General features: G+C 38.3%; 1 protein-coding gene across 1 annotated transcript in view; it reads right to left on the reverse strand.

The window, feature by feature from the left end:
• Ykt6 (YKT6 v-SNARE homolog) overlaps positions 1-25,977 on the reverse strand; it is a 139,424-nt gene that overhangs the window by 45,697 nt on the left and 67,750 nt on the right. Inside the window, exon 5 of the mRNA XM_090373400.1 lies at positions 593-651. Coding sequence (XP_090229526.1) covers positions 593-651 — 59 coding nt within the window. The remainder of the gene's footprint in view (positions 1-592; positions 652-25,977) is intronic.

The following is a 25,977-nucleotide window of genomic DNA, read 5'->3' on the forward strand; positions in this document are numbered from 1 at the left end:
AACAGTTTTGCCACATGTCGCAAGTAGTGATTGCGTTGGACAACACAATCATAAAAGAAAGTGCACCTTTCTCTAATGTTCATCATAAATATTGTCTGGTATTAAAAATATGCCGGGAACCAAGAGTTCCAATATGAACTTTCAAAATAACATCTTCAGTTGGTTCTTGAATGATAGGAAGAAGTTTAGCATATTTTACATTCTTGCCTATATAGCATATTTTACATTCTTCTTGGCACAGGATTAAATATATGTTGTTGGCATCTTGAATATTGTATTTGAAGGTCTCGTTATAATTATTAAAGTATGTTTAATTTTATCATAATAAAATTAGGACATACTTTAATAACTACAATAATTTTATTATAATAAAATTAGTACATACTTTAATAACTAGAAAGACACCTTCAAATACAATATTCAAAAACAGACACAAAATAATTTTTTCTCAAATGTTAATTCTAAAAAAAAAAAAATAACTTCTCAGACCAATTAATAAGGTTTGTACAAAACATCTTTCCTTGGGTTTTTCCTATATCAATCATATTCAAAACAGAAATAGTAAAAAAAAAAAAGTTACGATTACACTGACCTCACATCACTTGTGTTCCAGAGAGTACTTGATACAGAGGTGGCAAAATCATCCAATACCTAAAAATAGTTAAGGTAATATTCAAATTCATATTCACAAAACAATATTACATATCGATTGGGTGTGGAAAAAAGAAAGAAAAAAAAAAAAACATAACTGGTAAGATGACTTAAGTGTCATACCTAAAATAAAAAAAAAAAAAAAAATTATACTTTGGATAACTTCTACAGCATTTTTAATCACAGACATATAGAGCACTAAATTAAGTTTTATAGGGGGGAAAAGAAGTATAATATTGGTAAAATGATATAAGTAAATAAACTTATCAGTGCAGGAAAAAAAAAGAAGAATTAACAAAATATTGGGTATGACCAATCTCACTACATTTATTTATTCCTTTCAAGTATTTGTCAAACCAATTCTGGCAAACTCCCCAAGGCCAGAAAAGTATGAGAGTTATCCAAAAAAAAAATTCGCATTGCACATAACTCTCAATCCATATGCATGCATAACTGACATTTATCAGGATGATAATTTAAAATTTAACCTCAACATTAGTGTGCATGAAACAGAGATCCCTGCATTAAATGTTTATGTAGAGGCTATGAAAAATAGAAGATTATATTGCTTCTGGAATTAATTCTAGTGCCAGCCAGAAATTATATACACCATGATTTAGTAATTTCTGCATTCACTTTAGTTGTGTAATTTAATGGAATAACAAATATGCTTTTTCATCAAGAGCCCCAACTTCAACTAATCTAGCACTGTCCATCAATTAAACAAAAAAAAATAGTTTTTTGGATATGCTATCTTGTTATCAGGCCAAGGGTAGAAAAGAATAAAGGAAACATTGCATTTATTCTTTCCTAAATTATTCCATAAATGCAATTATCATTCAATTAAATAATTAAAAAAAAATAGCAGAAGATTTACACATGCAAGGAACAAGAAAAGACAACTTATTTTAATTTTATTTTACTAAATAACTTTTTATATTTTCTTAACATTCAAAAAAACAATGAGACTATTTTTAACACTGATGCGCCTTCCAAACAGACAAATCATTTTCTATTTCAGCACATTAGAAGGCCACTCTCTCAATGATACCAATGAGTAGCTCTAATTTTTAACAGAGATTCTCCAATTATTCGTTACAAAACATCACAAAGTACATGAACTGTTCATGATAATTTATCCGAAAGGGCAGCCTACCAGCTGATTTGCTTAATTATCACTTATTTAGGGAATACAACTTTATTTGCAACCCAGCATGAATGTGCAACGCAATAAATATATTATACAATCAAGAGAATTTTATCCCTGAAAGTCCTTTCCTTTAGCCACATTCAGTCACAACTTACCAGTTAGTGAGTGAGCAAACAAAACTTGATTATATTACTCTTCCACGGATATCAACAAAGTTAATATTTGAAATATGCATATGTTCTCTCCCCCGTGTGTGTGTGTGTGTGTGTGTGTGTGTGTGTAGAAAGTTTGCCACAAATTAAGTTTTATAGCTACATTATAACAATGCTTCTTTTGAACCTGTCAAACTAGTTATTATTCTATCTGGAAGAATAAATTGAAGACTACATATACTTTCTCTGAAGACTCAATTTCAATATATCTTCAGGCATTGTGTTTCATGATATGTGGCTGTTTTATTAGTGTGTAAAGAATTTGTATGCCCTGATTAAAAAAATAAACTATGCCTGGAGAATGTTTTCGTAATCAATGAATCCACTGCACACGTTGTTCACTGTACCTGTTATGATAGATGGGGTGAACCTGTTGTATTGTTGACCTGTCCATAAGCTAAATGCACATTAATCAAACATATTTTTATAGAAGAAAAAAAAAACAAAAAAACATTGTTTTTTGATGCCACCCCTTAATAAACTTTGCTAAGCTTCTTGTCACTCAATCATTTATTACCTTCCTTCTGCAGTTCTCTCACTCTTTCTGTATTCCATTTTTTTATTGATTAACAATCATCTCTCTTCCTCTCAACAATATACCTGCACATTGACACTGCAACAACATGTGTGCACATAACATACAATCATGTTAGTCAAGCACCTGCTGGGAAAGGGGGGGGGAGTAAAAATGATCACAAGCAAAAACAGATTAGCTAAAATTAGATTGTGTCAACTAAGGCAAATATGAATTAATGATTTCCCATAAATGCAACAAAATTAGCATTCCTCTCTTGCATATGCCTCAACTGCAATTACTTATTCAGAATTTAATATTAAGTTTCATGTGATGCAAGTTATTTACAAGCAACACAAAGTTATAGGATTCACCCCTTGAAAGCATAACAACACACTAGAAAGGGTATGGTAGATTATAGCAATAATTGTTACTTATTATTATAGTAATACCAGAGACATTGCAGTGGACTGAAGTCCACCAGGATGTCTCCAACTTCATGGGTGTAAAATAACATCTTGCCAAAAAAACTTGGCCAAGATACATATTTGTCCCACTTATGATAAAATGTGTTTCTGAAGACAATGACCAATTCACAGAAGTATGCAAGGCAATTGAGACAACATACAACACACCTAAGAACATATTCCTTCACTATGTTTAGCATCATGAAAACACCTGTCAGTTCTTGTCTACAGTACCAGATTGCAACTAAAGTTTTCTTCCTTCTAGTAAAGTGTTCCGTAAAGAAGAGCCATTTATGAATATGGTAATATTATATTTCTTGTATTTTCTGGAGAAAGAAATCTAGGCTGATTTCACAGAATTTAATTCAACTGAACATTGGAAGTTGGCAGCGTCAGTTATTTGATGTGTGGCAAATAACTGACTTTGCAAACTTCCTTTAAGTCATCGATACTGGTAAGAATGTTATTACTGATTATGATGAAAGGGTCAAGTAGTGTGGCTAAGAGTATCTCGCCTTGGGACCCTCAATTTATTGTAGTGATGTTAAAACCTTTATACTTTAAATTGTATGCTTCTGTTAATAGTTTACAGTTTCTGTAACACTGTGAATAGGTTTTTTGTAATGTGTCAGTGAGACTCCAAGATGTGGAGAAGTAGGAACTGCTATCATGTCATAAGTGGCATTGATGCCCAGAAATAGGATATCCAATTGGTCTTTCTTGTTTTGGGCAATTTCGACCCTGAAGAGTGTCTCTAAAAGATTTATTGTGATTGACCTGTTTTCTGTAACTGAGTGAAGATAGGAAGGATGGTCACTGAAGCATTAATTAACTGCATGATGATCTCTCTCTCTCTCTCTCTCTCTCTCTTGCCCATTTGAATCGCCTCCCAAGTTATATGAAAATGTTATTATTTTTAAAAATTGTTAGAAATTCTCTTTGATCTTGCAAGTTTGTTAGATTATATTGTTATAGGCTTGTCTTCTAATCCTGTCGAAAACAACTCTTTTGAATAGTTTTCTCTTTTTGAATAAGGTACAGTATTTTGGACTTTGTGTTCTTCGACATTCTCTATAGGCTTTTTGCTTGTGATTGAAATATGGTTCTTATTTGGAGAACCAAAGTTTGGTCCATTCACAGATTTTTCTATTTTGATGCTCCTATACAAGTGATGATCCATAGGTGATCTGTAAAAGAGTTTACTACTGAGATGGTTGCAGTTTATTGATTCATGCTTCTTAAGGATTATTTCTTTCTGAATAAACTTAGTGGAGAAAATGAGCTCTGTGGATGATTGTTCCCTGTTCTTAATCATAGTGAAAAAGAGCCGTGCTCAGAGGCAAGACTACATATATTCTTAGTAGGAAATCATTGCCAATATTCAGGCAGATGATGTGCAGATTTTGATTCTACCTTGTAGGTGGGGAAAATTTTGAGGGTGGATACCTTATGACGAGAGCATCCTTGGACTCGGGGAAAGTACCCACAGACTGGAGATGTGCAAATGCAACACAAATTCATAAAGGAGGATCAAAGGGTGACAAGTAATTAAAGACCTGTTAGTTTCCCCAGAACTTCTGTTCTGGGGAAATTAATGGAGGTACTAGTTAAAGAAGCACTGAAGGATATCTAGACAAGACTTTAGTTATAGTTCAGACACAGCATGGGTTTGTTAAGGGAAAGTCTTGTCTGAAAAATTTGATTGGATACCATGATGTAGTTACAAAGGAACTGGATACAAAAAACAATTTTGATATCATATACTTGGATTTCAGGAAAGCTTTTGACACAGTTGCACATGGAAGACTACTGTATAAATTGTAACAGTATGGTATTAAGGGTTAGTTGCCTCAATGGATAAAAGGGTGGTTGAGTGGTAGAAGACAGAGATTAGTAATCAATGGACACTGTTCTTCATGGACTAATGTTATTAGTGGAATCCCTCAGGGGTTCAGTGTTGGGTCCATTGTTATTTTCTGTATTTATCAATGATACTGATAATGGTAGATCAGGCTTAATGTCCAAGTTTGCAGACGATACAAAGATTGGCAGGGTTGTTAATGACACTAATCAACAACACTGCCAATCATTAAATGACAGTACACTGCTGCAACAGGATCTAGAAAAGTTGAACAGACAAGCTGAGAGATGATGTTAAGCTGAAGTTTAATATTGACAAATGTAAAGTACTGCATATGGGAAGCAGTAACCCCAGAGTAACGTATCAACTGTGTGGTACTACACTGACAGTGGTAGAGAATGAAAAGGACCTGGGGTAATTGTGTAGGCAGATATGAAGTTTTCTGGGCAGTACAGATGGTCTGCCAGAGTAGCTCATGGTGTCTTGTCAATGATATACAGGAATTTTTCCAGCAGGAAAAAGGATGTTATTATCCCCTTGTATAAGGCAATGGTCAGGCCACACCTTGAGTACTGTATACAGGTCTTGATGCCACATTTTAGGAAGGATGTAGGGTTGCTGGAATGAGTACAGAGAAGAGCAACAAGATTAGTGAATGGAACAAAGAATTGCTCTTACAAAGAAAGGCTTAAGTTTTGCAAATTAGTGTCCAGAAATAAGGCACCTGCAAGGTGACCTGATTGAAGTGTATAAGGCCTCAAATAGTTTGAGCATGCTCAATGCTGATGGGATTCTTCCTCTTGCTCAGATTCCACACCTGAGGGGACAAATTCAAATTGACGAAAGATGGTTGTAGAACAAATGTGCAGAAATTTGCCTTTAGCCAGTGGGTGGTTGATTGTTGGAACAAACTTCCGTCTGTCGTAGAAGTTGACAGCTTAAATAAAATCAAGGCAGAAATAGACAAATATTTGGAATGAAGGGATGGGTAAAATGGGAAAGTTTTTTTTTTTTGGCTGATGATATATAAGCTTGCTTTCTTGCATCATATGCCTCTAGTAATGCTAATGATGTAATGAAGTTATCCAGTTATGCTTTTGCCTTTATATATCTGTGGAAACTGCATATTAAAGCTGCCTGTGATGACATCGAGGAGGCTTTGATTTAAGTGCAGGACAAGCCACGAGAAAAGTTCTGTCCATCATGTTCTGCAAGGAGATAAAATAAACACATTTGAGTAATAAGATTGCTGAGGCACATGATACCCACCACACCTTTGAGGTTTGGAGAAACACTCGTGATAGCGTATACAACACAGACCTGTATGAGAAGATAACCACAACACTCCCTCATTTGTGGACACACTCACTCATGTCAGATTGTGGTGGGCATAATTTCCACTTAGAAGGTTTAATTGCTGGCGAGGCTAGTGGGAGCCAGATGTGTTCAAAGCCACTAAGTGGATTTTCTTATTTATTGATTTGAAATTATTGTTTTTCTAAAACTTTTGATTTAAATTTAGAAGTATAGCATTATTTTGTGATTTTCTGATTAATCTGGTGTATTTATTCTTTACTTGGCCTTGTAATTGCATAAAAGTATCGGTAAGGGTATCAAATTCACGTGTTACAAGTTGCAGCTCCGCTAAACGAGAAGTTTTTTAGCCATATTTAGCCGCTTTATTGACCAATTGTTACATCAAATTATTTTCTATAAGTAGCTTATAGACCTAATCAGGATCGTTAGTTTATTCTGAATTGAGACAGTGAGATTTGGAAGTTAATTAATACTTAAGTGTCCGTAGATTTACCGTTCGTAACTTGCCGCCATTGTTATACAATACAACGTTATATCCTGAACTAGATAGCGTTAGTACAGTATATAATATAATATTGTCAATTAATCAGCAAAATCTATTAATTTTGTTAAACTTCGTTGTCAATTAAATTATACTTTTAACTAAACACATATAACCACTTAGATTACAAATGTAACATAATTAATTAATATATAACTTGATAAGTTTGTTATATAAACGGAACTCGTAGATAATACTTGATACTGAAAAATGTATACAGCATTATAACTGTGTTGGGATACAATTTTAGGGTTATAATTTTGTACTGAAATTGAAATTTTATTGAAATTAAATCGAAATCATGACTCAGACCAGAGCAGCGAAGCAAAAGGCTCAAGCTAATGGAAGTGTTGTGGCTCAGAGGAGAACTGAGAGGGGGGGGGTAGTTGCCCTCTGAATCACAGCTTTTAAAATGCACTGCTTGCATGATGTTTGTCGAGCAATCGGGTACGGCACATGATATTGCCATGGGGGATGTCTTTGTGTGTTTGCGATGCAAGTAACGAAATCAGGCGACAACTCAGCGTTGTTATGGGCCTATATGAGAGATTGAAGGACAGGGTGGATGCCCTCGAAGGATCTAAATTGAGGGGCCCAACAAGCTCTCAGCTGCCCACATCAACGCCACAGCTTGCACTTGATCATCACGTAACACAGCGGCAACCCCCAAGGCAGAATGCGCTGGTCCCACAGGAACTAGTAGTTGTTGGTGACTATTGTCAGGGAAACGGGGAACATGCTTTGTAAAAAGGATAGGTGGAACAGGACCAGAGTATGTCTGCCGGGGGCAAAGGTTGATGACGTTGTAGAGCGGATATCATCTTTTAAGGGCACAAAAGGTGATATAGTTGTATACGTTGGCGCTAATGATATTGAGAGTAGGAGACCGGCAGAATTACTTAACAAGTACAGGTCACTGTTGAAAAAAAGCCGTGAATTAGGGTTGAATTTGAAAGTGTCTGCAATTCTGCCCAGACACGATAGGAGGGAGTATATGATGAGAGCCTTGTCGATCAATTCGGCACTGGAAAGATTGTGCAAGGATCAAGGGGTAGAATTTTTTTCAGCCTGGTCTGTACTTGTTAACAGGATAGACTGCTTCTACAGGGATGGGATACACTTAAATAGAAAGGGCGCAAGAATATTTGCTGATGCTATCAAGGTAGTGATAGGTGGGTCGGAAAACTGCTAGCTTGGGGGGGGATACAAGGACTAATAGATTAACAGTAGCCACTGGCAGAGGTGAAAGTGATTCTTGCATTGCTTCTATTGGAATGAGCAGAAGCCTGCAAAACAAGATGCAGGATATTTCAGAGACTGCTGGGAGTCATTGCGGTACAAGTAAACATATGGGTTGTGTTAGGGTAGCTAAGAATAGAAACAGGTGCATGTATACTTACATGTACACCAATGCTAGGAGTTTGGTAAATAAATTTGATGAATTTGAGGTATTTCTCAAAGCATCAAAGGCAGATATTGTTGGGATATCAGAGACGTGGTGTCACACAAATATAAGGAATGCAGAACTGGAATTTGGGGAGTACAACGTCTACAGAAAGGATAGGAAGGGAGGAGGGGTTATGCTATTAGTTAAGAAACACAAAATCCAAGGAAGTGAAGCCAGTCGACATCGCTGGACAGTGCAGTGTCGAGTCAGTTTGGTGTGACATAAGCATTGGGAGATCAAAATTGAGCGTAGGAGTGTGCTATAGGCCTAATGACTCTGATGAGAATAATAAGAAACTGTACAGGGAAATAGAGTGGACCAGTAAATCAGAGTCTTATAATGGGGGATTTTAATTTCCCAGATATTGACTGGAATTTGTGGGTTGGTCACTCACACACTAGCAAGGCTTTTGTGGATTTATTGGATGATTGTTTTCTACATCAGCATGTTCGGGAGGCAACTAGAGGGAGTAATACTCTTGATTTGATTATCAGTAGTGATTCTTCATGCATTAAGAATCTGCAGATAAAGGAACCACTAGGTGGCAGTGATCATAGTGTGCTGAAGTGGGATTTACTCAAAGAGGTAACTACCATCAGGGGTAAAGGGAAGGGTTATTACTTTTGTAAAGGCGACTACGATGGTCTGAGACAGTACTTAAATTCTATACAGTGGGACCAACTGATGATTTTACCAACAGCAAATTCAAAATGGGAAGCATTCAAAGAACTTATCTTGAAAGCTACTAGGCTTCACATACCAACTAAGAAATATTGTTCAAGGTTTAGGCCTAAATGGATGTCAGATGAACTAATGAGACATGGCAGAGAAGAAAAATGCATGGGATAAATATAAATTAACATGTGACACAGAAGCCTATGATAGATATAAGTTGATCTGTAACCAAGTTACAAAGGAGGTTAGGCATGCAAAGGCAGATTACGAGAAATCTTTGGCAAGGGATGCAAAGAAAAACAGGATATCGATGATTCAACTGTTGATGATCCTGCTCAGGTAGCTAACAAACTAAATGAATACAGTAAACCCCCGCAATTCGCAGTATCTGTATTCGCGGTTTCGCGATCGCTGATTTAATATAAAACGAAACGTAAAAAAATGTGAATTTTAAAGCGCCGTGAATATTTTTCCCCATAAAAAAACATGGGCATGGCTAAAATTATCTTTCCCAGTGAAAACAGCACTCAGTGGGTTTGGAATGGAATGGTTTGGTTTTTAATGGCGCACTGGAAGCTAAGGCCATAATGCGCCAAGACAAGCACTCAGTGGGTGGGGGGGAGAGGGGTGACAAAATCATGAGCATGGATGTTTCTCGCTAATCCTCGTTCAGTATGTGTTATGCGCTTGTCATGGAAGGTCTCTTCGTTTGCTTTTAATTTATATGCTTATAAATTGAATAAATTTATAAATTGATATGTGTACAAAAGTGATAAATCTACCGTTTTGAAGTGTAAAACAGACTTTTTCGAGTGTTAACCAAAGAAAGTGACTTTATTGTGGACAAGTTCTTTCTAACCCATACAAAAAATATGGCTACGAATAACAAGGGAAATGTGAAAAGATCAGAAGGTGACGACATTAGTGAATAAAATTGAGTTATTAGATAAAATTTCTAATGGTGAAAATGTCTCCTCACTGGCAAAACATTATAAAATCAATGAGTCAACGGTACGATCAATCAAAAAATCGGAAGAAAAAATCCGCCGTACTGTCCGTGAAAACGCGCTAATTCCTTAATTTTGCTCTGTAACTCGCGATGTTAAATTAGAAAAAAATGGAAAAGGCTTTAAATCTATGGATAGAAGACCGAACTCAAAATAAAATTCCGCTAAGTTCACTCATCATTCATGAAAAGACAAAACTCCTTTATCAACACTTTAGCGAAACTGGTGATAGCACTGGCGGGATAAGTTTTTTTGCTAGCAAAAAAACTGGTTTGAAATTTCTAATAAATATTACATTTAATATTAAATTGTTTCTTATTTTCATTTCGATGCCATATGCGTGCATATCACTATGAACTGTCTATGTACATAGTCATATTATGAATGTACATCTAATACATACATAGACAAAATTTTAGACTAGTTTTTCTTATATATTTCATACTTTGGAACGGAACCCCTTTATTACTATGGGAGCTATAACTCAGTATTCGCGTTTTCCGTATTTGCGACACTTCTCAGGAATGTAAACCCCGCGAATACTGTATTTTGCATCGACATTCACACATGAGGAGTTATTCAGCGAGGGGAATGCCAGAGGTGTATTCAACTCTGGCAGTAAGCTAGATAATCTTGTAATAACTGAGAGTAAAGTGGAGGACAAATTGTTGAAGGTAATCCAGTAATATTAAAGGAGGCAGCAAAGAAAGTAAGCAAACCCTTAGCCATAATTATGAGAGCTTCCTTGGAATCAGGGGAGGTACCCAATGACTGGAGATGTGCAAATGTGACCCCAATTCACAAAGGAGGATCAAAGGCTGACACAAGTAATTATAGACCTGTTAGTTTAACTTCTGTTCCAGGAAAATTAATGGAGGCACTGGCTAAAAAAGCACTGCAGGATCATCTAGACAAGACTTCAGTTATAGCTCGGACACAGCATGGTTTTGTTAAGGGGAAGTCTTACCTGACCAATTTGATTGGACACTATGATGCAGTCACAAAAGAACTGAATGCAGGGAATAACTTTGATATTATATACTTGGATCTTAGAAAGGCTTTTGATACTGTTGCACATGGAAGACTGCTGCACAAATTAGAGCAGTGTGGCACTGGAGGCAAATTGCTGCTACGGATAAAGGGGTGGTTGAGGGGGAGAAGACAGAGTGGTAATCAATGGACACTGCTCATCGTGGACTAATGTTATTAGCGAGTCCCTCAGGGTTCACTGTTGGGTCCATTATTGTTTTCTGTATTTATAAATAATATTGATGATGGTATATCAAGCTTAATGTCCAAGTTTGCAGAAGATACAAAGGTTGGCAGGGTTAAGGACACTACTGATGCTATGATGCTGCAACATGATCTGGAAAGGTTGAGCAGATGGGCTGAGAGGTGGCAAATGAAGTTTAACATTGATAAATGTAAAGTACTACATATGGGAAACAGCAACCCCACAGCAACGTATCAACTCTGTGGTACTACACTGACAGTGGTAGAGAATGAAAAGGACCTGGGGTAATTGTGCAGGTAGATATGAAGTTTTCTGAGAAGTGCCAATGGGCTGCAAGAGTAGCTCATGGTGTCTTATCAATGATATACTGGAATTTTTCTACCAGGGATAAGGAGGTGATTATTCCCTTGTATAAGGCAATGGTCAGGCCACACCTTGAGTACTGTATACAGGTCTGGAGGCCTCATTTCAAGAAGGATGTAGAGCTGCTGGAACGAGTACAGAGAAGGGCAACAAGATTAGTGAATGGAACAAAGGGTTGCTCTTACGAAGAAAGGCTTAAGTTTTGCAAATTACAGTGTCTGGAGACTAGGCACCGGTGAGGTGATCTGATAGAGGTGTATAAAGCCTTGAATGGTTTGAGCACGCTCAATGCTGATGGGATTCTTCCTCTTGCTCAGAATAATCACCTGAGAGGGCATAAATTCAAATTGAGGAAAGACAGATGTGCGGAAATTTTCCTTTAGCCAGCGGGTAGTTGGTTGGTGGAACAGACATCCATCCCCTGTTGTCGAAGTTGATAGCCTAAATAAAATTAAGGCTCAGCTGGACAGGTATTTCAAACAAAAGGAAGGGTGAAGTTGAAGTTTTTTTTTTGGCTGATGCTGCATAAACTTGCTTTCTTGCATCATATGCCTCTACTAATGCTAATTTGATTGGATACTATGTGGTCACAAAGGAATTGGATGCAGGGAATAACTTTGATATCATATATTTGATCTTAGAAGGGCTTTTGATACTGTTGCACATGGAAGACTGCTGCACAAATTGGAGCAGTGTGGCACTGGAGGCAAATTGCTGCTATGGATTAAGGGATGGATTGAGTGAGAGAAGACAGAATGGCAATCAATGGATACTGCTCTTTGTGGACTAATGTTATTAGTGGAGTCCCTCAGGGTTCAGCGTTGGGTCCATTGTTGTTTTCTGTATTTATTACTGATATTGATGATGGTAGAGCAGGTTTAATGTCCAAGTTTGCAGATGATATGAATGTTGGCTGGGTTGTTAATGACAGCACACTGCCGCAACAGGATCTAGAAAAGTTGATGGGTTGAGAGGTGATAACTGAAGTTTAAAATTGACAAATGTAGAGTACTGCATATGGGAAGCAGTAACCCCAGAGTAACATATCAACTGTGTGGTACACCACTGACAGAGGTAGAGAGTGAAAAGGACCTGGGGTAATTGTGCAGGCAGATATGAAGTTTTCTAAGCAGTGCGGACGGTCTGCAAGATGGCAGGGTTGTGAATGACACTGATGACAGCACACTGCCGCAACAGGATCTAGAAAAGTTGATGGGTTGAGAGGTGACAACTGAAGTTTAAAATTGACAAATGTAGAGTACTGCATATGGGAAGCAGTAACCCCAGAGTAACATATCAACTGTGTGGTACACCACTGACAGAGGTAGAGAGTGAAAAGGACCTGGGGTAATTGTGCAGGCAGATATGAAGTTTTCTGAGCAGTGCAGACGGTCTGCAAGATGGTTATGGTGTCTTGTCAATGATATACAGGCACTTTTCTAGCAGGTATAAGGCAATGGTCAGGCCACACTTTGAGTATAGTATACAGGTGTAGAGGCCTCATCATTTTAAGAAGGATACAGAGCTGTTGGAATGAGTACAGAGAAAGGCAACAAGATTAGTGAATGGAACAAATGGTTGCTCTTACGAAGAAAGGCTTAAGTTTTTGCAAATTACAGTGTCTGGTGACTAGGCACCTGCGAGGTGATCTGATTGAGGTGCATAGAGCCTAGAATGGTTTGAGCATGCTCAATGCTGATGAGATTCTTCCTCCTGCTGAGAATAATCACCTGAGAGGGCATTAATTAAAATTGATGAAAGACAGTTGTAGGATAGATGTGCAGAAGTTTGCCTTTAGCCAGTGTGTGTGGATGATTGCTGAAACAAACTTCCATCTGTCGTTGTAGAAGTTGATAGTTTAAATAGATTCAAGGCAGAATTAGACAAACATTTGGAGCAAGTGGATGGGTGAAATCAGAAGTTTTTTTTTTTTTTTTGACTATATAAGTTTTGACTATATAAGATGCTATATAAGTTTGCTTTCTTGCATCATGTGCCTTTACTAATGCTAATAGGAAAGGTGCATAAGAACTATGTTTGGTTCTCATTTGGATTATGTCAACAATAACAATTCTTGTTTTATCCTTAATTAGAATCTGTGCGCACATGGGAGCAGGGGGCGGTACCAACATAACTGGGTCCAGTCTGGTAGCAGAGTCTCAATTTTTCTGGTGCTGCTTTTATGAAAGATCCTGAGTCACTTCTAATGATGAAACTGTTAACACTTTGTTGGGGCCATAATTTCATACCAGTTATTTGTTTTCCCAGAGGATGGATATAGTTGGACCAAGAATATCTGCTCTTTGTAGGACAAGAATGAGCTCAGTGATTTTATTGCTCAAAATAGTTGGAGCATCTGGAGTGGTTTGCTCCTTGCTCAGTGTCAACAGTGTTATCATAAGTAGGAAATATTCTTGTCTAATTCTGACAGGAATTTGAATTGGTCTTGCAATAATTGAACTATAAATCCACATCAATTGAATTTGAATTGCAATTTCCAGTATTTGAAGATGAATTGTTCTGCTGTATTAATAACAAGTCTGTCAATTGCCTCATCAATTCAACTTCCATTTCTGCAATATTGGTTTTCAATACTAATTACATGACCACAAAATTTTTCAATCTACTGGTGATATACTGTCCAAAAAAAAATTTTCCCCTCAATTCTTTAATGCTGTCCCACAGTGAAAGAACTGCTATTTTCAGCAAGCTGCCATTTAATTTCTCCCCATACAAAGTTTGATGGGGAGGAAGTTGACAGTATGACCATGCATTTTCAAAATGTCATTGATTTTGTATTTGGGTTTTACTGGATAAGCTTTAACTAAATGGAGGAGCTCCTCACTGAATACTAAACTGTTTTCCTTCAGCTAAATTAGCCGAATCTGATTTTTTATTATATTTTTGAACAGAATAGTAGCTGCCACTGTCCGTTACTATAACACAGTTGGGAGGTAGATTTGGCATTAGTTTATTTTCGATCCTTTTGCTGAAGTTTTCAAAGTTCATATCATCATGATAGTCACCAATCTTCAGTTTTGATTTAAAAATTAGTAAGGCATCATTTACAATGCCTTTATCTCCACCAGCATGAATAATAATCAACTGTAACCCTTCTCACCTTGTTTTTTTTATGTGAACCCCAAACACGAGAGGTATTAGAACCTATGGTACTTACTACCGTGCTTGGGTTGGAGGTTGAGAAGACGAAAGAAGATATTTGTTGACATTGGACTTGAACTTCTGTAGACTGTAATTTTCAGGAAATACGTTTGAAGGAAGGTTGTTCCAGAAAACGGCAGTTGAATGAATAAACGAGGAAGATGAAAAGTTGGTTCTGTGAGTTTGAAGTTGGACAGTAAATGGATGATGGCTAGTGGTGGCACGTGTTCGGCTGTTTTGAAAGAGAGAGCGGGAATTATAGAAGCCAATTCAGAAGAACAGTGCCCATAGAAGTATCTGTAGAAGAGGCATGCAGCAGAAACAATACGTCTATGAGAAAGCGAGTGGAGAGACTCTGTTAGAGATGAATCATTAATTAACCTAACTGCCCTCTTCTGAATGGAATCAAGAAGCCTGAGAGAGGTTTTGGGGGCACCACGCCAGATGTGGAAACAATATTCCATGGCAGGGCGGATTTGCGATTTATACAGAGTGAACAGCTGTTTGGAAGAAAAGTAACGCCGAGAGGGAAACAGAAAACTAAGTTTTTTTGATGCAGAGGAAGCAATATTTGTAATGTGCTTGTGCCAAGAGAGATTAGAAGTCAGGGTAATCCCTAAAAGAGATATATCATTTTGCCTAGAAATCGGAGTGTCACTAAAGATAAGCATAGGAGCAGAAGAATCCTTTTTGCGAGATATAAGACATGACTGAGTTTTAGAAGGGTTGAAATCAACTAAGTTGTCTTTACCCCACTTAAAATCTGCTACCAATTCCTTAAATGCCGATGCATTTAAGGAATTGGTAACAGATTTTCGAGAAGTTGAAGCTGATTGAGCAGGACAAGGTTTCTCAAAATGGAAAGTGGAATGCAATGTGCTATCATCGGCAAAACTATGGATAGGATTTCCAGTCAACGGAAGAAGGTCATTAATATACAAGAGAAAAAGAGTGGGGGAAAGAACTGAACCTTGGGGGACACCGGCATTAGTGGAGAAGTTAGAAGACAGAGAGCCTTCTACCATCACCCTCAGTGAGCGATCAGAGAGAAAACTGGATAACCAATTACTAAAAACAGTTGGCAAACCATAAGATGGAAGCTTGTTTAGAAGACCTTTATGCCAAACACCATCAAAAGCCTTTGAGATGTCAAGAGCAACTACTTGTGTTTCACTGAACCTTTCTATTGAATTAGTCCATAAATGGGTAACATAAGCTAGAATATCACCAGTGGATCGACACTGACGGAATCCATACTGGCGATCGTTGATCAGACAGAAGGTTTCTAGGTAGTTTAAGAGTTGGCGGTTAATTGATTTCTCCATTACTTTAGAAAGAGCAGAAGTAATTGCAATGGGACGATAACTGGATGGGAGGGATTTGTCACCCTTTTTAGGAACTGGCTGAATAGCAAATTTCCAAGCAGAAGGAAAAACACCTTTGGAATAAGAAAGCGAAAAAAGGCGGCAAAGAATAGGAGTAAGTTCAGGAGCACAGGTTTTGAGAACAAGTGGAGAAATATCATCAGGACCTGGAGCTTTCTTAGCATCAAGATTCATCAAAATCCTTCTAATATCCTTTTGACGGAAGACCACAGGAGGCATTGTATGAAGCGTGTTGGGAATGGTGGGAGGTGTTTTACCAAGATCATTAATACATGAGTTGGAAGAAAAATGGGATGCTAGCAGGTCAGCTTTATCCTTGGCTGAAGTGACAACAGAACCATCTGGTTTGGACAGAGGTGGGAGCAGAGATGGGCAAAAGTTGCGGCCAATAGCTTTGGCAAGAGACCAGAATGCTCGGCTACCATTAGGGCAAGAAGCAAGTTTTCTACTCTTAGCCTGTTCAAACTCTAGTTTGGACTGATTAATAACTGCTTTACAATTTTTGCGAGCTTTGGTGTAGGCAGAAAATGAAACTGAAGAATTAGAAACAAGCCAATTACGATATGCAACATTCTTCTCTTGAAGAGCCTTAGCATATTTATTGGAAAACCAAGGTTTAGATAAAGGACGAGATTTTAAAGTGGAGTGTGGGATAAAGGATTCCATTCCTGCAAGAATAATTTCACTGACATGATCTGAGCAAACGTTGACATCAGAAGTTTTGAAACAGTAATCAGACCAAGGAAAAGAAGAAAAGAAGTCTCGCAGGTCATCCCATTTTGCATTCTTGTAATGCCAAACAACACGAGGTTGGGAATAGCCATGAGATAAAGGTTCCATTGGAGAAGAGACAATCACCAAGTTGTGATCTGAAGTGCCTAAAGAACCTCTCACTTCGACCGTGTACTTAGAAGGGTTGTTTGTGAGAAAAAGATCAAGCGTATTGGGTGTATGATTAGGATTGTCTGGTATTCTTGTAGGTAAATGAACAATCTGTGCAAGGTCATTAGTAATTGCAAAACCCTCGGCATCTCGACCTGCTGGCTCGGTGTGACTAGAAAACGGAAGCCAGCTGGAGTTGTGAACATTAAAATCATCAAGGAAAATTACCTCACTGTTAGGAAAGTTGGACTGGAGAAAGTCGAGTTGCCAAGAGAGGAAGTCAAAGAGCTCCAAGTGATTAGTGGAGTTGGGAGAACAGTAGAGACAACAGATGAATTTGACACAATGAGGTAGAGAGATTTTAAGCCAGAGAAGATCAAAGAGAGGAGATTCCAAATTGCCAAATCTCTGACAGGGAATATCAGAACGGACATATGCACAAGTACCACCTTTGAGGCGAAAGGAATCATACAGCGAATAATTTGGACATCTGAGATGAGCAGTAGTTGAATCAACCGATAACTGAGATTCTGTCAGAAAAATTACATGGGGTTTGGCAGATTGCAAGTGGAAATTGACATCGTTGAGATTAGAACTGAGACCACGTATATTTGTGAAATGAATTAGGAAGTGCTTGGGAGGTTTAGATCTTTTCGCAGATAAGCTTGCTCTATTAGTTTGACAATTCATGGTGTATTCAATAGTAAGAAAAAGTGGGTGGGACATGCTGTATGAAGTAATAAAATTTTTGGATATGGTGTACACGTGGTAAGAATATACCCAGATCCTTGATATAACGTGGTTTCGACAATGCTCCCCGCATACACACTACTCGGACTCCCTCCAATCACTATCTGGCAGAGTAAGGTAGCAAGATTATACACTAGCTGATCCGAAAGCCTCCTAGAGAGTTACCAATAGGTTCGGTCCGGTGTACTAACTAGCGGCCGGCCTGCGAACACTGTTTTAGAGCTGTACCCTCGAAATGTAAGGAATATTGGATCTCGCCACGACATTCATCATAACCTCAAAGGTCATCAATCATACTGCATGATGGAAGAGATAGGGAAGGGTTGACCGGAACTTAGCTCTAGAGACTAAACATGGGTTCCACCACTTCAAGCCTCCAATAAGCAAAGTGGTGGTATTTCACCGGTTGATGAGAGTCATCTACCACCTAGTACTGCCTGTTAACATAGAGGGGCGGCATTCCTCCATGTGGTGTGGGCCCCACACCTCGACCCCTGCTTACGTTGGTTCACACCTGGGTGGTCACCCACCATGTACCTTTGCATGGAGGTTATACCCAGGATTACTAAAGTCCCACCATTGTGAAGGTGCAAGTCACCTGCTGTAAGCATACCATTTTCACTCTCTGATTGCCAACAACTTTCTATTGTGTGCATGGAATGGAAATGTTTTGTCGAGATACACCGATAAGCCATAACATTATGACCAGCGAGTCGTTATGCAAATCGAAGCAACTGCAGGTAAACTGCGGCACGTGCATGGGTCGGGACACAGTATAAAAAAACATTTCATACTGAGCTCTGTTAATCAGTGTTACTCTTGTTCTTCAGATGGAAAAGGCAGCGGACTTAAACGAGTTTAACAACGGCCAAATTGTAATGGCTAGATAACTGGGTCAGAGCATATTCGAAACAGCATGGCCGGTAGGGTGCTCATTGTCAGATGTGGTTAATACCTACCGAAAGTGGTCCAAGGAGGGGAAACCCACGAATTGCCGGCGAAGTGTTGGACGACCATGGCTCATCGATGCTCGAGGTGAGCGAAGGCTCTCCTGGATGCTACGTGGCAACAGAAGGGCAACTGTGGTGCAACTTGCCAGCAATTGGAATGCTGGTGACAGGAGTAACGTGTCACAACACGCAATAAATCGAATCCTACTGAAAATAGGGCTGCGTAGCCGCAGGCCACTCCAGGTGCCCATGCTAACCATGGTTCACCAGTGACAGTGCCTACAATGGGCACGCAAGCATCGAAACTGGACCTTGAGTGATTGGAAGAAGGTCGTCTGGTCCAATGAATCGTGTTTCCTGTTGCACCACGTGGAGAGCAGGGTACGTGCGTGTCGTTTACCTGGGGAAGTGATGGCACCTGGATGCACCGCAGGACAAAAACAAGCCAGTGGCAGCGGTGTCATGCTTTGGGCGATGTTCTGCTGGGATATCCTGGGTCCAGTCACCCATGTGCCGGTCACTGATGTCTACCATCTACCTAAATATCATTGCTGACCAGGTACACCCTTTCATGCCAACGGTCTTCCCCTCTGGCGGTGCAGTGTTTTAGCAGGATAATGCACCACACCACACCACACCACACCACACCGCCTGGATTGTTCGAGACTGGTTCGCAGAACACGAGGAAGACTTCTGGGTATTGCCCTGGCCTCCAAATTCCCCAGACATCAATCTCATCGAGCATCTGTGGTTTGTGTTGAAACAGCAACTCCGATCTGCAGAGTCTCAACCATGGACCTTACAGGAGTTAAAGAATCTGCTGGTTAAGTGTTGGTACCAGATACCACAAGGCACATTTAGAAATCTTGTAGCATCCATGCCTTGCCGGGTATGAGCTGTTTTGGCTGCACATGGAGGACCAATATCATATTAGGTAGTTGGTCATACTGTTTTGGCTCATTGGTGTATATTATGTTTTCTTTCAGATCTAGCATTTATCCTTCGTAAGCATTGATACCACAAGGATACTATTTCTGATTTTTCAATTAACATTTTCCTTCTAGACTGGCATTTTTTCCAGTTAAATATCCCATCTCTAATTGTTTTTCAGAAAACTTCCTTGCAGTAGTCTAAATTTATGTCCTCCTTTAGAGGCCAAAGTTTCTTTAAAGAAATGGTGTTTTTAGCACATAAAATGTAGATTTTGTGACAAATGGTGTATTGCATAAAATCGTCTGTTTCTATTCTTTTTACTAGGAGTAAAAAACGTTTATGTTCCTTCGACATTCCATTGCTTGCCTCTCTTCTTTTAACTTTTCAACTGTGGTTTCACAAACTCCTATTGCTTCACTTTTAGCTTTGATATAATTCTTTATATCAAAATCCGGCTTTCTTGAACATAAATACAATTTTATCATATTATATATGACCTCTTAGTGGTTTCCTCATACTAAATTTAAGCATTTTCAAGCTTTCACTTTACAGTTTACACAAACATTTCCAGGAAGAAAGCTAATTATACCTAATGCAATTGACTCAGCACCCCTAAAACTATGCACAGAAGCGATTCAGTAAAGTTGCCATCTGAGCTGCTGGACTGTACGCTGATTTAAAAACCTTTGACTATTTTAACGAAAACAGAAAAAAATGTTTAAAACTTGTGCAACTTTTAGATTCCAAATCTGTAACTGATTTTGTTCTACCACAATTTTTTTTTGCAAAAAATGAAAAATAAAATGTAATACTTACATTCTATGTATTTTGAACATTCAACATACAGTTTCTGATACAGTGTATTTCAGAAATATGGTTATGTACTCAAGTCATCTCACTAAATCAACATGCTATTCAATGGTCAATACAACTTTTTTCCCACATGGATGAATATGCACATTTTGAAACTTTTGTACTTATATTGCACAAATTCCTTTTCAAACATTAATGGTAGCCTGTTATTGCTGATATCTTGGTGAAACCAAGATACCAAAGACTATGGGAAAAAAATACCAAGGTAAATGCAATGATACGATAATGACAGACTACTGTTAGTGTCTAAAAAGGGATTCCTGTGATGAGTACAAAAGTTTTACCTTGCTCTTCACTCAGTGCAAAGTACAGGTGACTGTGCAGAAATCTTCAAACCAACTACTGGTAGCAGCAGAGTGCCCGGCAGGGAAAAGCATATGCAGTGACTGACCAATCGCAGTATACTGCTGAATTAATTCAAAATAAGATAGAGGCAGTGAAGGGTTGTTCTCTCCAGTCGGATTTCACATTCAGTGAATACCAAGGTAACGTTTTGTTTCCAGTAGTTATGTCTTCGTTACAAAACACGCTTTTGCACAACCAAGTAGGAGAAATAGTATCTAATGTTGCTGAATACCATGAAAGCAGGGGGGGAAGGAAATCTTTTAATACCACTGACAACATCAGTAGAAATAATTTCAGCATTAACTGACATAGAGTGAACAATTTACCAAAATAAAAAGAAAAATAAATTAGGAGAGTAATTTAATTCACCATATAAATGTTTCTGCATCCCAAAAAGTCATATCGACGATTTTTACAAATATGCAATATGAAGAGTCATCAATGAGTTAAGCTGTAAAAAAATTAATTTCCTACAATAGAGAAAATTCTCAGAAAACTAAATGCAGCTATAGAACTTAAATGCAGTGAAAGTACTTTCATCATCAGCCATTTTCAATCCACAGCAGGATGAAGGCCTCTCCAGCAACTTTCCAGTTCCTTTGTTTTGAGCACTGGCCATCCATTTACTACCCAAAAACTCATGAATTTCATCTATCCATCTCCGCCTTTGTCTTCCAGGTTTTCTTCTAGCTCCTCTTGGGTACCATTCTGTTATTTTCTTAGTCCATCTGTCATCATGTCTTCGAGCTATGTGTCCTGCCCAAGACCATTTTAGTTCTTTAGTTTTGATAAGAATGTCCTTTACTTGAGTTTGCTGCCTAATCCATGTGTTTCTCTTCTTATCTAACAGTCAGATTCCCAATATAATTCGTTCCATTCTTCACTGTGTAGTTCTCAGCTTCTCTTCCATTCTTTTGGTGAGTGCCCAAGTTTCACTTCCATAAGTCATGGTGGGGAGTATACATTGTTTAATTATTTTACGTTTCAGACAAACTGGGATATTGCTCTTCAGTATGTGACTATATTTCCTGAATGCTATCCATCCAAAATTTATTCTTCTCTTGACTTCCAGCCATTTATCATTATTACAGCTAATAACTTGTCCCAGATAAGTATATGGCTCCACCTTTTCAATTACTGCTCCTTCAATCATTATTTCCCTTTCTGTGTGGCATACTTGTTCATCATTACTTTTGTTTTAGCCATATTCATCTTTAGTCCAAAATCCTTACTGACTGTGCATAACTGATTAAGATTTTCCTCTAATTCTTTGGGATCGTGGCTTATGACCACTGTGTCATCTGCAAATCATAAATGGTTTAGGTACTCTCCGTTCACATTGACTCCTTTCTGCGACCAGTCTAATCTTCTGAAAGCTTCCTCAAGGGCAGCAGTAAACAGCTTTGGAGATATTGTGTCTCCTTGTCGAACTCCTTTCTCGATTTTAAATTTCCTACTGTCTTTGTCTAGTCTAATAAAGGAGGTAGCACTCTCATATATTTTCTTCAAAATCATAATATGTGGGGTATCGTATCTATGCCTTGTCTTTCCAGTGCCCGAAACATTGCCTTATGCTGTATGGGGACAAATGCCTTTTCATAATCCACAAATGCTAGGCATAATGGTGTTTTATATTCATTTGCTTTCTCCATTAGCTGTGATATTACGTGAAGGTGATCCATAGTTAAGAATCCTGTCCTAAAGCCAGCTTGCTCTTTCGGTTGATTCTCAATAAGTATTCTTTCTAATCTGTTAGTAATGACCCTTGTGAACAACTTGTAGATGTGGAATAACAAGCTAATTGGTCTATAATTTCCAATTTCTGATTTATCTTTCTTATGCAGCAAAACTATGATTGCATTATTCCACTGCTTAGGCGTCACACCTTTTCTAATGCACTTTGTGAAGAGCCTTGCCAGTTTTTGTGTTATGTCTCTTCCTCCCAATTTTAACAACTCTACAGTAACTTCATCTTCCCCCGGGGCTTTCTGATTCTTCATTTTCTTCAATGCATGTTCTACCTCATCAGGAAGAATATTGGGTATGTCGTATGTGTTGCTAATTTGCAATCCATCTTCCACACTGCTGGCATCATTCCCTCACTCCTTGTATAATTCTCTATTGTAGTCTTCCGCTATTTGAATTATGCCTTCTCTGCTGTTTATAAGTACACCATTGCTATTCTTCAGTTTCAGTATCATTTGTCTTTCTGTTTTAGTGCTCATGGCTGCTGATTTAAATCCTTTGTTTTCCCTTAATGCTTGTTCTACTTTTCTTGTGTTAAATCTTCTTATGTTCTCTCTGAGTCTCTTTCTAATGGCTTTGCATAACTCAATATACTCAATTTTTTCCTTGTCAGTGTTTATCTTGCTCTTCATTTTTTGCCTTCGGTTCATCATAACAAGTGTTTCTTAACTAATTTCTTTTTCCCTATAGGTTTCTTGGGCTTTATCACTTTCAGAAAGTTAATATTCCTCGTCGATATCTTGGTCTGAGCAGTCTACAGAAGTTGTTCTTAAGTTCCAGTACATACTGCTTTTTCTCCTCTTCTGTTATCTCAAAGACTTTTGTATTATTTACTCGAGTCAGTTTTTTCCTTTCCTTACCTATATCTATATCAAGTGTACATCTTACCATTCTGTGATCACTTCCAACATTTACCTTATTCAGGACGGTAACATCATTCGCAATATATCTTCTGTTAGTGAGGATGAAGTCGATTTCATTAGTCGTTAATCCACTTGGACTCTTCCATGTCCACTTTCTGTTCACCGTTTTCTGAAAAAAGTGTTCATTACTGACAATCCTTGAGATTCTGCAAATTCCACGAGTCTTTCGCCTCTTTCATTTCTTTCACCAATTCCAAAATTTCCTATAGTTCCCCTTTTTGCACTGTTTTGTCTTTTTCCAACCTTAGCATTTAAGTCTCCCATAATAATAGTGTATTGGGTTTTCTGCTCCTCTAGAAGACTCTCAATTTCAGTGTACATTTCTTCAACCTCTTCATCATCATGGCTTGGTGCATAAATCATTATAACCTTTAGCTTGTACCTCTTAGAAATCTTGAGTATTAGTCTTGACACCCTTGGTGATGTACTTTTGAATTCCAAAATGTTGTTTTTTAAATCTTTGTGGACCAGAAACCCAACTCCACCTTCACTCCTTTCACTGTTTCCAAAAAGTACTTGTTTCCAGAAAGTACTTTACGATGAATAATTAAACATTTATGGTTCCAATGGAAAAAATGCACAATGAACAGAATTCTTCTAAAAGACTGATATTGTCAACTTGCAAATTTCATATTTAACAACCATAAAACAATTCGGAGAAGGTTCTTCTAGGGCATTCTGGAGAAAAAATCCGAGGAGCCAGGGAGAGTGATGGGCCCTCTGCCACCAGTCATGGTGAGTGAAAGAGTATTGAAAGGAAGATCTCGACACAAATGGGTTTCGAAAACTTAAATACCAAGAAAAACAGTATTTGTGTTGACTCTTTGCAATGCGAGGACATATGCATAGATGCAATTATGTCATATTGGGATAAGATTGCAGAAGTTGTCAAGAAGGTGGTTGCTGAAAACAATTCATTAAAGGCTAAGCTAGAAGTTCTGAACACTGAGCGAGTCTAGACACCAAGGACTTATGCTGACGCTGTGCGACTTCCAGATGAAGGAAAACCATAATTTTGAAGGCATGAGCTGAAAGATTTCAGACTAGTGAGCAGGTTAAGACAGAAATGGTGGGTACTATTGCTCCAGTCCTGTCAACTATCTAAGTAATCAGTACGTGGCTGTTGAGGCCATATCCACTGGTGACATTAAGAGGATTAAAGACTGTGCACACGTTCAAGAAATGGAGCTGGAGGTTGAGAGGACTCTTTGGAGGAACTCTAGGCTTGTCGTCTTTGATGTAAATCCTGATGTAACCAATAACCATTTTTTGGAAGAACTGTGGCAAAGGAACCTGGCTGATGGTGCACTAGCTAAGGATCGGGTTCTTTCTGAAGATAAAGTTCTGACAAAGAATAAGACATTCTTCTGGAATAAACTATGTGCTGGAGGTTTCCGGACACATTTGAGGAATTCTTGTAAACTGCTCAAGAATCTATGTTGATTGGAGTTTGCACCGGGGTTCGAGAATTGCTGACTCCGGCTCAGTGTTATAAATGAATGGATTCGACCACGTGGCTAGGCATTGTGAAGAAGAGGAATTCTGTGGGCATTGTGCTGGATGGGGCCATGTGTACAAGAATTGTAACATGAGAACGGAGACATCAAAATGTGTTAATTGTTGGCGGAGGAAGTCACCGTCTGTCCACAAGGCCATTGATATTTGTCCTGACTATGTTTGAGCAGTTGACATTCTCAGAAGGACTGATTTCAGCGATAAGTCCTGGTGGCCTTGTTGGGTGGGCTGTGGAAGCCTCTGCTGATGGTTGAGGACAAGTTGGGTTTGGCACCCTCTGGTGATGCTTGTGGAGCTGCTGATCCAATTGTTCAGGCATGGATTGTAAGTTGTTGGTGTCGAGTCTGATCGCTTAATGTTAAGATGTAATGTCATACTGATTGTATGAAATCTTTAAAGAGGTGGATTGTTCCTCTAAGTCTGGGAGCTAATAAAGTTGCTTGAAATGACTTAGTCCCAGAATTTGTCACTTTTAGTTTGTCTGACAGGGAATCAGACTTGGTTTTTTCTAGATAGGGCAACCTACCTTCTCGTGGTGAGGACGGTAACTGTGGTGCGGCAGGGTCTCTGTCCCTGACGTGAGGCTAAAGGTCGTTCTGTTATGTTTTTTGTTATTGGTCAAAGATTGACTGGTATGTTGTGATTATACTAACCTACACAAGGGTCTGTAAAAATCACAGCCGAGTACAAAGTAGCATATGGGCGAGAGCCCAGGAGGCTAGTAAGGATTTGACAAATGACAAAACGTGTTCCAAAAAGTCAGACTATTTTGACAAACATGTAAATATGAACAGTGCTGTGCTGTAAAAAAAATGAATTTCCTACAATAAATAAAATTCTCAGAAAACTAAATGAAGCTATAGAATTAAAATGCAGCGAAATAACTTTATGACGAATAATTAAACATTTACAATTCCAATGGAAGAAATGTACAATGAACAGAATTCTAAAAGACTGGTCTGATATTGTCAACTAGTGAATTTCATATTTAACGACCATAAAACATTTCAGAGGACAACCTATAATATATATGGATGAAATGTGGTTTCACATCCCTCATACAGTTGCAAAAAC

This window comes from Mastigoproctus giganteus, chromosome 5 (assembly GCF_048544385.1).
Source record: "Mastigoproctus giganteus isolate SK-2022 chromosome 5, ASM4854438v1, whole genome shotgun sequence".
NCBI classification, from domain to species: Eukaryota; Metazoa; Arthropoda; class Arachnida; order Uropygi; family Thelyphonidae; genus Mastigoproctus; species Mastigoproctus giganteus.